The sequence below is a fragment of the Lissotriton vulgaris genome, chromosome 3_1 (assembly GCF_964263255.1).
Source record: "Lissotriton vulgaris chromosome 3_1, aLisVul1.2, whole genome shotgun sequence".
Taxonomy (NCBI): domain Eukaryota; kingdom Metazoa; phylum Chordata; class Amphibia; order Caudata; family Salamandridae; genus Lissotriton; species Lissotriton vulgaris.
The window spans coordinates 672,113,732-672,129,478 of NC_141689.1; the positions used below are offsets into that span (position 1 = coordinate 672,113,732).

Genomic DNA, 15,747 nt, shown 5'->3' on the forward strand with positions numbered 1-15,747 from the left:
TCCATCATTTGTTTGCATAGCACAGGGTCTAACTGGGGCAGGAAATAAAAGTGGCCTCATTTGTTAATTAGATAGCTAAACAGCAGCAGCCCGTGTAGGTAAGAGTGGTGGGGCTGGGTGGGGTAGGATTTCGACTTTTCAAAGACGCTGCCGAAGGAAAATTAATTATTTATTTAATTTTCCCTCCGGCCTCCCCCCAACCCGGTCCCACCTCTCTTACCTGCACGACCGCAGCTGTAGCTAAAACATAGTGGCTCATATTTGCAAATTGGGGCAGTTTTGAACTTGAAAAGACAGACTATATAAGAGTTTGCCAAGGTATGAACTGCATGGATTTGAGCTTGCTGCTGGCAATATTTGTTTTAACATCTGGTAAGTCAGTAGGAAAACCCAGCCCAGCAGACCATAAAACAGTCCCACAAACAGCTGAAAAATCAGCGCACACATGACTTGTCAGAACCAGTCTATCGGGAAATGCCTGACTGCCCTATAAGCTAGTCCAGCCTATGCATTTGCTGTTACCTGTGGATAGAAGTAGACTCAAGAGCAACATGTTGAAATGCAGTGTGTGTCAATGTGTTTGTGCATGTGTGTGCTGTTATTATACTCACCTAGCCAGACACAGTTGAGATATGTCTTTCTGTAGTATTCTTGCAGAGACTGTAATGCTGCCTTGGATCAAAAGCAGCAGTATTCAAAAACACATTGGTTGGTCTTAGATAATAAAAATGTGAAGTCTATAATATCTATTGTGAAATCAACACACAATGTTTATGTTTACATTTGGGGAATTTATAAGGTGTTGCTCTCCACCTACTGGGGCCTAAGAGCTTGTAGATTGCAATGAAAGTAAAGGTGGTAAAGTCTTGACTGTACATAACAACCCCGACCGAGGGAGGCGAATCTGAGCCATCTGACCGGATGATGATGCTGCAGGAATTCTTCACAGGTATTTGTATGCCACTAGAAGTTTCTAAGCATAAGAAGGGACACTGATTTTGAGGATGTACCTCTGTGATAGTCATATCTAATGGAGTGTTGGGGGGAAGGTGATATAATGAGCAACACTGAGCTCTATGGCATTTGGTGACTTGCTATACAGCCTACTGAGACCATTGCTGTGAGATGCAGATTTTGTCACTGCTTAGTCTATATACATATTCAGTGGTGTGCACAGCAGCTTGTTCCCTGAAGTCATGCAATGAGGCTCTTGTTTTGTAACTTTATGAATTATGAGGTTGAGAATCTCTAATGGTGTTCTTGTTGAGTTTGAATCCCTTAATCCACTCCCAGCAGCTGTAATCCTGCTCTGAAAATATTTCCCAGCATTCTCTTGACCTGACGTTTTACATTTTGATATGGTTCAGTTTTTCTTCCAGTATTTTCTTCATAGGACCAGTCTGTTTCATGCAGCGACCATGTGTTCAGGTTGAGAGTTAGTGCATATTCATTCATTGCAAGAGAGTGTGCTCACAAAGGCTTTACATGCTCTTATTTGGGAGTGTTGTTGCCGACTTAACCAATTAAACATTAACACCTTTGTATTGCGAATTATTCTTTATAAATTACACATCTGGGTGTGTACAACAGGTATTTGTTTAAGTTTTGGATTTTGCAGGTATAAATGTCTATATATGTTTATACTACTACTATTCAAATATTAGTGCATTTTGGACCACATTTTCCATTGCTCAATTACATTTTTTGTTTTTGAATGTAGGCTATCATGCAAATGTGATAGCTGTCACTGGTTCTGGCAAAGATAGCGTATGCTGCACCATTATTTAGCTGATGCACATCTCTCTGTCTGTTGCTTAAAGCCAACACTTGGAATCGAATGTCTCTAGATTTAGAAATTATGATTAGTATTCACCTGCCAAAAGCCATGATTCCTTTGGCGATTTCCTGCACAGACTCCCAGAAGTTCCCTGATCGACTACTCCTCCTGATATCCTCCCCATGGGTCTTCTAACTGGAGTTTCCCACATCCCCATATCCGAATGGGAATCTGCCAATGACGCTGATCCTACTGCACTGGACCCAACGCGCACCCTAGAAGGGTCTGGGATGTTGGCAACGGAGTGCTAACTAGCTTCTGCAGGCACAAAATATGGACCACTCCCATTTGAAGTAGCAATCCTTCCTAAGTCTATCCTCTCTCCCACTCCTAACTGTGGCTGACTACTGCTTTCCCCTTAACTTTGATCATACACTGACACTCTAGGTCCACTGGCAACCGGCACCATAAGGGCTTAGGGTAACCACGTGGCAGCATTAACTTCGCTCATCTCTGTACCTTCTATTCCTGTTGAAATCTTCCCCACTGCCCTCACACTATGGTTAGACTACAGTGTTCCCATTCTCTCCATGTATGCTGCCTTTGTCAATTCCTGTCTTCAATTGTCCGAATGAGGATTGTATGGTGGAGGACGGTCTGCTAACAACCGATCTAGTAAACTGTCATCTGTGTCACTATCAAGCGCCTCCTTCTTTCACCAATAGTGGGTATAATCTCTCTCCCTCAATGGTATCTACCCTCCACTACTTCAACTGAGCATCCCATCGCGCATTCTGGTATGCCTTCATCGCTTTTTTTATTCTCCCCTGACTTCCTTCCCTGCTCTTCACCTGTGCTGCTCGCCTCCAAGCATCTAATGCTTCAAACTGTGGTGGTCTAGGCCAGTGATACTCAACGTACAGCCCGGGGGCTGCATGCGGCCCTCCTGACATTTACATGCGGCCCACTGAGCAGCAGCAGCAGCGGACTGCTGTTTACTCCACTCAGAACTAACTTGAAATTGTTAAGTATTTTTAAATATACAGGAAGCTGGAGGGTGTGGCCAAGATGGCGGCTGTAGCGGATGCATCTTAGAGAGCTCTACTGCGGGCCCGCCAATTAACCTGCATTTTTCCTGCCATCGGATATCGGACATCCCGAAGCCACCCTGGTTCAAGCTGTACCTCGAGCAAATGCACATGGAGACCTCCGGCTGGGTAACTAGTGACTGGACCTGCCGCTGGGGCTGCCCAGCCCCAGGATCATGCCAATTGCAGAGGCGGAGGCCCTCCGACGGACTGAAAGAGAGCAGCTTGCAGCCTGCGTCCACCTGTGGCTGGCAGGGATTGAGGAGCCAAGGTGGTGAGCAAAAAGACGTAGCTCTGCGGATCCCGATGCAGGCCAGGGCTCCTGGCGCTGGGCCTGGTGATTGCTGGCGTGGGCCTGGGGCCTGGCTGTGACGGTGTTAGTGGCAAAAACAGAGGTGGTGGAGTCGGAGCCCGGAGGAGCTTGGGAGCTGTGGCTCTGTCCCCCCCCCCCCCCCCCCGGGTATAGCTGCAGCAATAGGAAGACTGGAAAACGGTGAAAGCACCAGAAGAGGGTGCTGCGGCGACGCTGAAGCCTACAGATGGCCGTGATCCGGGAAAAGAGACTATAAGGTGAGGAGGCCCCCAAAGCAGTAAGGAGCGGGCCGGAGAGGGACGGAGGACCTCACTGTTGCCCCTTCTCCCGTGCACTCCCACGACCGCACAGGGGTACCACTGACAGGATAAGCTCCCTGACCATGTGGCCCAGGGGAGAGGCACCAGGAGATTTGGGTGCCCCAAACTGAGGTTAACAGCAACAAGGAGCCTGTTACATCAATGTCCCTGTCAGAGTGGTGCGAAACCTAGCTGGGAATCCATACATCTTGTTGCCCACAGGACTTAGCTGCCACAGGCAACTACTGATCAGGAGTGGAGTGTCAGGGGGCTCAGCAACACCTGGCCAGCAAGCTTTACTTGGTGCTGCCCAGAAACTCTGGCCCTCGCCCCTCATATGTTGACTTCACCTGAGCCCCTTACTGGTCCCTGAAATTCCAGAGCTGAGCACACAGGGTCGGACTGAACCCCCCGGAGGGAGAACGAGTTGGATCAGGGGAGAGTGAGATCAGAGCAGGGTCTGTATTGATCAGAATCAGACCCTGATAACAAAGACAGGGGATTGCTGCCAGGGGCAAAGAAATGCCCCAAAGAGGGGTCCAACAAACAAAAATGGACCAGTTCACGGCCCAGGGCACGGTGGTAGGCTTGGAGCCCACGGGGGCCTCTGTGCCAGCTGCGGCGGGCCCCAAGCCCTCGGGTGCACAGATCTACTGCTATAGAGGCCTCTAGCCAGTTGGTCCAGGCCAAGATCGTCGTAATCTCGCTGGATTTGGGCCTATTGCGGGTCAACCTACTGACAGTTGTGGAAAGATCCCTTGAGACAGATCAAAAAGTGTCGACACTGGAGATGGAGGTCTCCTCCCTGAGGGCCGCCTTAATAGAATTGGTGGAGAAAACCGCTGCGCTGGAGCATTGAGATGAGGACTCGAATCCCGCAGATGTAACCTTTGTTTTGTGGGCTTCCCATGGGGGTGGAGGGTCCAGACCCCAAGCTATTCCTAGAGAAATGGAGCAGGACTGTTTCCCTTCGACACCTCTTTAACTCTGTTTTGTGATCAAGCGGGCGCACAGGATGCTGGCGCCCCCTCCCCCACTGGGCGAACGAAGTGATACAAAAGGGGATGATGGACGGAGCGTTTGAGCAAATCAAACACTCAACCCCAGTCAACTGATCTGGGTTTAATCCATCACCATTCTTTAGCTCACTCCGCCACCCCAGTTCAGACATGGCCATATGCAATTCAGTCTTATCCCTGTGCCTCATGGGAACAGTCCAGCGCGAACTGCCAAAGCCATGTCTTCCCTGGACCGGAAACAAGCATCCTGGGACCGGTTTCTGGCATTACAGCCATCATTAGCCAGGCTAGCTTGAATCCAGTGGCAAAGTGAGCAAGGGACTCACGTCTGAGCATACCCTGACAACTTAGGGCGAACAAAGCGATACAAAAGGGAATGATGGATGGAGCACTTGAGCAAATCAAACACTCACCTCCAGTCAACTGATCTGGGTTTAATCCATTACCATTCTTTAGCTCACTCCGCCATCCCAGTTCAGACATGGCCATATGCAAATCAGCCTGACCCTGTGCCTCATGGGAACAGTCCAGCCAGAACTGCCAAAGCCATGTCTTCCCTGGACCGGAAACAAGCATCCTCGGACCGGTTTCTGGCTGCTTGTTAATGATGTCCTAGTCTTTGAGCTGCGTTAGCTCTTGATGCTGAAAAAAGCTATAAATTGGCAGTTTATGTTTAAAACTCTTAACTGGTTTGGTTTCAGCCCCAAAATTATCTCACTCATCAAACTACTGTATTCAGTACCCTGTGCATGTTTTTCTGTTAACATTTTTTTATCCCCTTATTTTAATTTGCATAGGGGTTCTAGGCAAGGATGTCCTCTTTTTCCACTTTTATTCCTTTTATGTCTCAAACCTTTTCTTGCACGCATTCTTTGTAATCCGCTGATACCTGACTACCAACATAACTCTCATGAAACTAAGGGGGTCATTAGGATGGCGGGCAGACTTAGCCCGTCCGCCATCCTATCGGAGTTTGGGACAGCCCGCCATAAGGGCGGGGGTCCCATGGGCGGGATTAGGATGCACCCGCAACTGTGGCGGCTGCATACTGCATTTTTAGCATTGTGGCGGGCGATGCTCTCAGCACCGATGGCTACAATGCTAAAAATGCATATATGCATTTGCATTACCAAAGCGGCAGGCACCAAGCGGTGCCTGCCGCTTTGTTAATTTTTGTTTTTTGGTTTTTTTTGTAAATTTTTGGACATCGAACTATATGTCGCCGACAACACCCTACAGACCAGGCTGTATCGAAAAGAGACTTCATACAATGCACTCTTACATGCGGACAGCTCGCATCCCACACATCAAATTGAAACAATTCCCTTTGGTGAGTTCAACCGAGCACGAAGAAATTGCAGTGACAATTCAGAATTTAACGACTGTCTAAATGACATGAAAATAAGATTCGCCAAACGAGGGTACAAACAGGCCACCATAGAGAAAGCGGCCGTTAGAATCAAAACCGTCAAGAGATAAAGCACGCTCGCCACCAAACCTAGGGCCAACCCTAATAAACAACCAATAAGAGTCATTACGGACTACAACGACACCAGTGTAATCATGAGGCAAAGCTGCAACAAACACTGGAAAACATTGCTTAATGATGCGACTCTCAGGGATCTTATTCCTACGAGACCACAACTCACCTTCAGAAAGGGGAGAACACTGAGGAACAGGCTGAGCCCCACAGTTCCTAAAACCACTGCTACCTCAATCTGGCTCAACCCCTACACGAGGGGCTTCCACAAGTGTGGATGCTGCGGAGCTTGCAAATGGGCACGAAATGGAACTAAAGAGTTCTCAGATTGGAAAAATCGAAAATTCAGGATCTATCGAAACATCAACTGTAACACCTGGTATGTTGTTTACATCATTGAGTGCACCTGCAGAAAGTACTATATAGGTAGAACTATCAGATCTTTAAAGGAACGCATCATGGAACATGTAAGAGCCATGCATAACGGAAACGCCAGATACCCGATGGCAATCCACATCAATAACTGCGCCACACAAGGTCCCAACAAAAGTCTCAGCTACTATGACATAGATGTCATGGAACCATGTGCCAGAGGTGGAAACCGCAAACTGAAACTAAGACGACTGGAAGCCACCTGGATCATGAGACTTCAAGCAGTGAGACACAGGCTCAACATGGACAATGAGCTACATGAGCTCATGAACTCCAACTTTTCCATCCCAATACCAATATTGTCTGAATTTACGTTGTTTTGCCTTAAATCTGTTGTATGCCATTTACTGAACACATTGTCCTCCATGCTACATATTCACCATCTTATTTGCTTCTGCTTGAGAGATAACCTCCGATGTACCCACGTATTTACTACAAATCGGTCCTTCTACTTTGTGTACTTTGCTCAGATTTACCGTTTTATTTACCATGTACAGAACACACCGTTTTACACACATTGTTGATACTGCCCTCCGAGATACTGTTATTTACAACACACATATAGAACAGATAGTTGTAAACATGATATTCTTTGCTCTTGTTCTCATTTTATCTTTCTGGCACACACATGTATTCTGTTATCCAGTGATTGTCCCTGCTCCACCGTTGGTATAGTTCCAAGCAGTGACTGCATACTTCTCATATCAATTGTCAAACGCCATTTGTTATTTACCATGCATCCGTTTGCTGACTACGTCCACACCTTGTGCATGCTATTGTAGATTTCACGTTTACGTTTGTTCTGAGAATCTGTGTTTTCTCTACCTTTTTCAGTCTACTATTGTGCAAATCCATGTATATATCCCCACCACGACCGGTCAACGCTCCATGTTTACTTTTTAGTATGCTTCACCTTGCATTTGTACACTTTTGTCACCACGAATTCTCACTTCACGGGCCCATCAAACCTCCACCGAATGATTTTTTCCGTGTTTTCCCTGTTTTCTTCCCCTTTAGGAGAACAGGATAACACAGTCGTCATATATTCCATTTTCAGAGCTGCACCTACCAACCTGTTCTTTTAGTGCCACGTACCGCTTACGCATGCCCAGTTTGTTTTCTCCTTTTTGTCTTCTTTTAGATGACTCTGGAGTCCACCAGAACGTTATATACAGACATATCTGAGCAGCAGCTCCTCAGATTTCAATGGCCTCGCCCGTCTTTTATACGTACCACTGTGCACTATACACAACCTTGGAGTTCGCCATACTCTGGTGACATTTCACAACATGTATATTATAAGCACTATAGGGTCTCCACGATCAATTAGTATCTTCACCCTCACTTCAACGCCTTGTTTTTTTCACTAATAAGTCATTAATTTTGTTTTCATTTGTCCTCTCTCCTTCCTTCCTTTTGTGCCTTTTTCTAGCCCTGATGAGTTACACCTCCTTCATGGTGTGACGAAACACGTGCCGACTGGCTACTATCTTACTGTACTGACCCCTATTTGACTTAAAAAAAACTTTATTCACACGAACCTCGATATCCTAGGTTCTTTTTTGAAGCAAATACTTTATCTCAGTAGAATCTTTAGTCCTCACACCAAGACTATATACCACACGTGCGTGTGCACAGGATCTGTTCTCCTTCCATTTGGTCTAGGCCTCCCTACACCATTTCAGGGGTATTTTTCCCGTAGGGTTTGTGTTCCCCTGTCCTGCTTTGCACCGCGTGCCTAATGCACACACATTTCAGTTACACGATCACACTGCTCAGAGCGCCACCACTACCTACTCTCCCAAAGCAAACCCAGTCTCTCACCAAAACATCAACCCGTCTTCATCTCCTCTTTGTTGGTCATGTCTTTCCTCTAATGGCACATTACTTCATTTGTTATACTATTGCCCTAATTTTATCAAGTTCTGGAAATCCATATGGACTAAATGTTGTAAGATTTTTATTTTTTGTATTCCATTATCAATTCATAATGTTTTTCTGGGATCCATGTCTACTGATCTTCATGACACTGCGTTGAAGTTAAAATTATTTGACCTCTTTCTTGTTCTTGCATTTAAAGTTTTTCCTACTTGCTGGAAAGATGATTCTAAAATATGTATGCTGATATGGTGGAATTGTATTTGTAATGAACATATAATTTCTACCGTGTCATCTTCCTCACTATCTCAAAAAATCAATTCTGATTCATTATGGTTATCTTTTACTACTTTTCTATCTGCACACTCAGCTCTACACTAATAATGATCTGACTATCCCCTTTCCCTGTCTCTCTTCTATTTCTTTCTCTCCTCTTCTCTTTTTCTTCTCTTCCACTTCTTTGTTCCTTTCCTGTATTTGTAACATTATATAAATATTTTTTAACTAATAGGTAACCTAATCATGTCTCTTTTAATCCTTTAAATAAGCTTGTACTTATCTGTTGTATTTTTTAGCATATTATTTCTATTCCTTATGTAATATGCACTTTTGGTACTTTTTAATTTACACAAAATAATTTTCAAAAGAGGGTCCTAGGGAACAAGATTTAAAGACACAGCAATATCCGATCCCCAAATCGAAACTGAAAAAAACAAAAAGGAATTGCTGTCTTCCTGTAAATATTAAAACCAAATGCAAATAGACTGAAAGAATATGTATCTTCTTTCCTAGAGAAAGTGTAGAGGTGTTAAGTATTGAACGCAATTCACATATTCCAAAACAATCATTGTCTCGACATCAATATTATCACAATGTAGATAATATATTAGCCCAAATAGGGTGGCAAGTAACTGGAAACACTCTATTAACCCCTTCCATGCTGATGACGGCCCCCATCCGTCATGCATTACAGTGCTCGTGTGCTGATGACGGCTGGGGGCCGTCATAAAGTCATTCATTCTTTAAAAGCCTAGCACACGAGGAAAATCGGCCCAGCATGGAAGGGGTTAATACATAATTAGGTCAAATTATCAGTACTCACCCAACTTTTTGTGGGAGTTCGCCTGACCTCACCTGGCATCTGCTCAAGTTGATGATAATATTGATGTCGAGACGATGATTGTTTTGGAATATGTGAATTGGGTCCAATACTTAACACCTCTACACTTTCTCTAGGAAAGAAGATACATTGCCTGTGATAGCTGCAAACCAATTTCCATAGGTTGTGGTAGGATGTATCGTACCAATTATTGATAAATAAATTTCATATATAATTTGTGCACCAGTTTTTGCAATATTTGCAGTAGCGTAGTTTACATCTGGTCCTGAAGAAAGCCTGGTATAAGTCACCTGTAGGGCTGAAACATGTAGGCCAATCTCACTCCTATTGCTTATGATAGTTATTCTTTCAGACTATCTGCATTTGGTTTTAATATTGACACGAAGACAGTGTCTATTAAAGTTATTTCTGGCTCAGTAGTCAATTTTAACTTTTTTGCACTTTTCCCTTTTCACTATTCTGCACTGCAAATCATCAGCACCACTGAGCAAAATATCCGAGTGGTTGGGTGCATTTGTGACACTGACTGTATTGTAGCTGCCCCCCCTAGATAGGTGTGGGCTACAACAGTTAGATCAAGCACAACCAATTCCAAATGACGATGCTCTGCCACTGTGGTGGGCTGACGGGATTTATTTTGCCTCAATGATTGAAGGTTTGCTTTGACCCTGTTGTCCCTATTTCACTCTCTCTTTGTCTTGACTTTGTCAGACCGGCAATTTCTTTTGGTTGTTTCACTTTTTATTTTACTCAATAAAAAGTATTTAAATCAAGGAAATTTGCTTCTCAATGGTTCCACCTGAGGAAGAGAGGGACATCTGTAATTGGATTATTTATATTTAGCGCGTACCTGTCATGTTAACCGTCAGTACCACAATATTCTGATACTGAGGCCTCATTAGAACATGTCTTTACATATGCTAAATTAGGTATCCACTTACTTGCCACCGGCCTGGGCCTTTTGCTTAAGCACCGAGGACTGTTGTCTGGGCTCCCATCATCCCCTCTGAAGATCCAAGAAGCGGAATGAAAATTCTCTGAGTAGAATCCCTTCTCTTCATGATCAGGCCGAACCCCCAGGTCCACGGAGCGTGTATCCTCAGAGTTCACTGGAAAACACACAATTAATGCTATATTTATTATTATTTTTGCTGCTAATTGATGAAAATTTCTCAGGCAGGCAAGCCTGCAGTGGAAACTACATTCATAGCGGAAATTACTTTGCTACTACATTTCAGAGAATTATATGTTCTCATCCTTCTATAAATCATTCCCTGGTTTTGGCAAACATCAATGAAAAACAAACAGAGAAGTACATTTATGTCTATGATCTGCTCATTCACTACATACTTTCTAAGCCTCCAATGAGAAATGTTCCTGCTCCTGCAAAAAAGATGGTCCGGATTGCAAGCATTTACTAATAAGAAAATATGTATGTCTTTTATTAAAAAAAATAAAGGTATGCAGCAATGTGCTCCAAATGTTTGCTTGAGAACCCCCCCCTCACAAAATTCAAAAAGATTCCCCACTGTTCAACCTAAAAACAACAGAAGCTATGCATGAAAAAATACCAACAAACTGTGTACATGCCCTAATAAAGCCAACCGTGACCTTAGCAAGTCAAGAATGACAATCAGCCTGACTCCAGAACACATTTCTGTCACATCTATTTTCATACAATTATTTTGTTTGTGTTACGCTGACCTAAAACTAAGGCTCTCTTCAGTTAGACCTAAAATAGTCCTTGAAGGGGATCCATACATAGGATGACAACACTAGGTACTGCCAATGACATGACCTGATCAAATTAAACCGCAGAGAATATCATCATGTTATGAAGAGGCAAACTACTTCACACAAATAAATTCTGTGCTTTAATTTATCCCAAGATCCAAAAAGCTTCTCTTGTACTACAATATAACAGTACAAGAACATATTACTTTTTAGATTATATGGTTCCAAACATTCGTACATCAAAAACAAACAAGTGCAAACCATTGCTCTCTCTAGCCTGCTATCCCCTCTCACAGTCCAATCTATTCATCATCAATCCATGATGGTGAATAAAGTGACTGTGATGCAGTAAAGAACACAGTAACAAGTCCTTGCTTCTGAAGGTCACAAGATTGACTGCTAGGTAGCATGAGCCTGCATTCATCTGAGAAATGAGTACAGTAAGGATCATCAAAGAGTGGATGCATGTCAGAATATCTATTGTCTGATATAAAAGAAACATTCACAAAAACATCCTCTGACTGAATGTATATATGGAATAAAGTACCCCTTGCCATATATTAAATGCATATTGCAAGTCACCAATGAGTTCCATAACCATACAGAGGAAAGAGGCTGAAGGTAAAGTTCCTTTATAAGGTTATGGAACTCGGAGGGCCCCCATGGCTGGGTGGCCACCGGTTGGGGGATAAGGGAGCACCTTTGATGCTCCCCTGTTGATCCCTGCATCCCGTGGCGGGCCCCTCAAGGAGCCTGCCCCAGGGTGCTGGGATGAACAGCACCTCCCATTTCCCTATGGGAGTATGTACTATGGCCGGTTTATGGCCGTAATTCATGCTCCCATAGGGAAATGTAGGAATGTGACCGAACAGTGTTCAGTCACATCCTAATTAGGGGGTCAGGTCCGCCAACCAGATGTCGGTCAGTCCCAGAACTGAGACGGTGTCGGGTGGACTGACATCGTAATTAACCTCTATGGGCCAGATGTAGGAGCCCTAATACCGGTCGGAAACGGACGATTTCGGCCGTTTCCGACCGGTATTAGGCTTTTCAGATGTAGGGGGCCTACCGAATCGGTAATTTTACCGATTCGGTAAATATACTGATTTGGTAAAATACCGAATCGGTATATTTACCGAATCGGTAAATCCATATGTAGCTGACACTCCTAAGAGTGCCACAGACCCTTAATAGTCGGTATTTTACCACACAATCCTATTGTGTGGTAAAATACCGAATTCAGGTGTGCATGCACATCTGTGCATGCACACCTGTGCCATGTGACACATAGACATGCCCTTAGGGCATGTATGTGTGCCACATGTCACACAAACCTGTACTTGGGGTGCTAGAGGGTGTCAAAGTGACACCCCCTGCACCCTTGCAGGATTCGGTATTTACCGATTCGGTAAATACCAAATCGGTATTTCCCATTGATTCCTAGGGGCTTCAAGGCCCATAGGAATCAATGGGCAATACCGATTCGATATTTACCGGGGTAAGTACATACTGCCAAATGGAAGTCACCAATAATATGAATATGCACAAAGCTGGATTCGCCAAGGTCCAGCTGTACAGTTTCACATTTACTTACGTTAGTCAATTATATGTTTTATTTCATAATTCAGGGGCATATTATCAAGGACAGGCGATACATTATGGCCGCTTTTATCGGCAGGAAACTGCCGATAAAGCGGCGATAATGGCCTTGATAATATGCTCTATGAATTCCAATCGAAGCCCATGTTAGATGTGTTCACATCTAACATGGGCTTTGATTGGAATTCATAGAGCATATTATCAAGGCCATTATCGCCGCTTTATCAGCAGTTTCCTACCGATAAAAGCGGCCATAATGTATCGCCTGTCCTTGATAATATGCCCCAAAGTTCCTGCCAAGTACAGGGCAGTGCACAATCACACATCTTCTCAATGTTCTTTCTGTGGGGTCTAAGATCTGACTTTGCCATAAACAGCTATAGCGCAATATTCAACTGAGGGATTTCATGTATCTAGCTTTTTCAAGTGTTTATGTTTCATTATGGCACAACTGATTCATTCCCATTTTCCTGTTTTGACATTCGGTGCCACTTCAGACTTATGCTCCATGGCGGTCTTCCTTTTGGTAAGCAGAGTGCATGATGTGTACATTAATAAGTCAATCTCTTTTTAGGTCCAGATAATAAACCCCATATGCAAGCCTCTGGACTTCTGAGGATGTGTCTACCTGGCAGAGATTTTACCTCTTTTATCACACCTTCCCAGCATTTCCTTAGCTTTGGACAGTACCCTATCATGTCCAGTAATCAAGCTGGGGCGAAGATACATCTAGGGCAGCTGTCCGCCATGATTGTGTATGTACTGTGTAACCATAGGATTGTAAAGTAGATATAATTTAAATAATTGTATGGCATAACTTTAATTCAGCATTTCCAGACACTTTTGCCAGGTATCTGAGGGGCACGATCCATTCCTTGTCAGTCAGTTCATGGCAATATACTCCTCCCATAGTATAGGGAATTTTAAGGACAATCACCAGTTAGTGGTCTGTGATTCAAGTTCCTGTGATTCAAGTTCAGAAAACCTGTTTGGACATGAATTGCTGTGCAAGCTGCATTGTACTATTTACTGTATACCGAGAGATGTGGCGTTTCAGTCACATAATGAGGACTTCGAGCACCAAGGCTTAAACAAAGTAACTTGTGTAAAGCATTTGGAAGCACCAAACAATGAAATAAGAAAGTCCAACAACCCAAAGGAAATCGGACACCAATTTATGAAAAAAGATTATAATGGCATTAATTTTTAGAGAGCAAGATGAGCAAAATCCACCGAGGGGTTCCAGAGATATAGATTTTAGTCACAACCGCAAACAAGCATTGGTAACCGTAAAGTTTGGAAGCTTTGTAAAAATTTGAAAGAGGGGTGTACGGATACTCTAGCCGAACTATGGCACTAAAATTCAGCAGGGAGAAGGTCAGAGGGGCTTCTAAGGAGTATTTGGACAGTTACCTAGTCACCAAAGCATTATCCAGTCCAGTTCTTAACTTTACACCATGATCCCCATAGACTTTAGCAAAGTGGTCCTAATGCTGAGGATCGTCTTTGAGCTAGTAGGAGGCCAACCAATATGGACTCTGATGGCACTCCTGGGTCTGGCAGACTTAGTGCAACTTTTGGCCATCGAGGAACGGTCTCTTCGCTGCCTAGCTACAATTCAACCCACTGAACCTTGGAAGCACTTCTTTGGACTTGGGCTGAGGAGTAACCTTTCCTCACACCAGGAAGCAGAGGTGCAGTCCTCTCTTTGATATTCCAAATTGCGGCAGGTGCAGCCCAGCAGACAGTGCAGCCTCTCTGTACCAGGTCCTGGGATCAGCAGGGCACTTCTTCTTCAGTTCTTTTTCCAGTTCTGTAGTGCCAGGGTGCCATATTTGTGCCCCGAAGGTTCCCTCAGGGGATGATGTGATCACTTGCCAATGGGTTACCAGGATCCCTCCTGCCCTGTGTTTACTTCCTGGTAAGTATGACATTAAGGAATATCCGAGGGTGCACTATTCTGCCCACTCCCAAGATATCTGACCCCTTCCTTGAATGTTAGGAGCTTGGTAGCCCACCCTAGAGGCGTGACTGTCTGTGGGCTACATGCCCATGGGAAAACCAGTTTGGGCACTGGTCTCTGCCTCTGCTGCCACTTCCAACCTGCCTACCCGAACAAAAGAGCAACCCGTCAAGCATGTAATTGCCATTTGCCCACTAAAGGCTACTTTGCCTTTAAAGCTCACCTTTTGTTCCAACACACTGAGTGCCTTCCTGCGAGGGGGGGGGGGTAACACCTCCCTCTGTAGCAGCCTACCATTGTTCATAAGTCTGGGAGTTGTCCACATGACTAAACAGAAGGGCATAAAGCTGTCTGGTGTTCACCATCCATGTGAGGCTGCTGGACAAAGTGGGCTACAGAGTGGCAACCTTCTAAAAGTTGCTTCTCCTTAAAAGTGACATTAAATTAGACTTGGGCATCATGTCAGGGTTAATGCCATGATCAATTTGATACCTTACTTTTAGTAGTCCCATTCAGAAATTAGCCCAGCTTAGGAGTCCGCCGGCAACTCTGTGTTAGCCAATAAGGCTACTAACTTTTCTACTGAAAAAAAGACAATTTGGAAATGTTGCTGTCAGCACAGATTAAAAGCATATCTCACTTAATAATATGTAGCTCCCTGTCTCCGGGCTCTATAGGCATTCCTTAGGGGAGATTTATTTATATTGTTAAGGGAAATGGAGGCTTTGCCATTGGTTTAAATGGTAAAGTTGAACTGGCAGTTCAAAACTGCTCTTACAGTGCAGGCTGCAGTGGGAGCCATTTTGTACTTTGTTCCACACAGGGCGTCACAACCAGTGCTGCAGCCCTGGGAGACACTCTGGTTACCTACCCAAGGTACCCATGGTACCATACTCTAGGGAATTATGGGCCTTATTATATGTTATGCGGTCTTACTGCTGTCCCGCGACTGCAGTGGGACCGAGTGCTCCGCCGAGCAGTTGGTCTTCATGTCCGCCGCATTTCCTGTGGGGCTGGTGGCTTCACTACCGCAGAGTATTGATGG

General features: G+C 44.5%; 1 protein-coding gene across 1 annotated transcript in view; it reads right to left on the reverse strand.

Moving 5' to 3' along the window:
• LOC147726908 (uncharacterized) overlaps nucleotides 1-15,747 on the reverse strand; it is a 456,046-nt gene that overhangs the window by 252,260 nt on the left and 188,039 nt on the right. Inside the window, exon 4 of the mRNA XM_086963536.1 lies at nucleotides 10,348-10,515. Coding sequence (XP_086819662.1) covers nucleotides 10,348-10,515 — 168 coding nt within the window. The remainder of the gene's footprint in view (nucleotides 1-10,347; nucleotides 10,516-15,747) is intronic.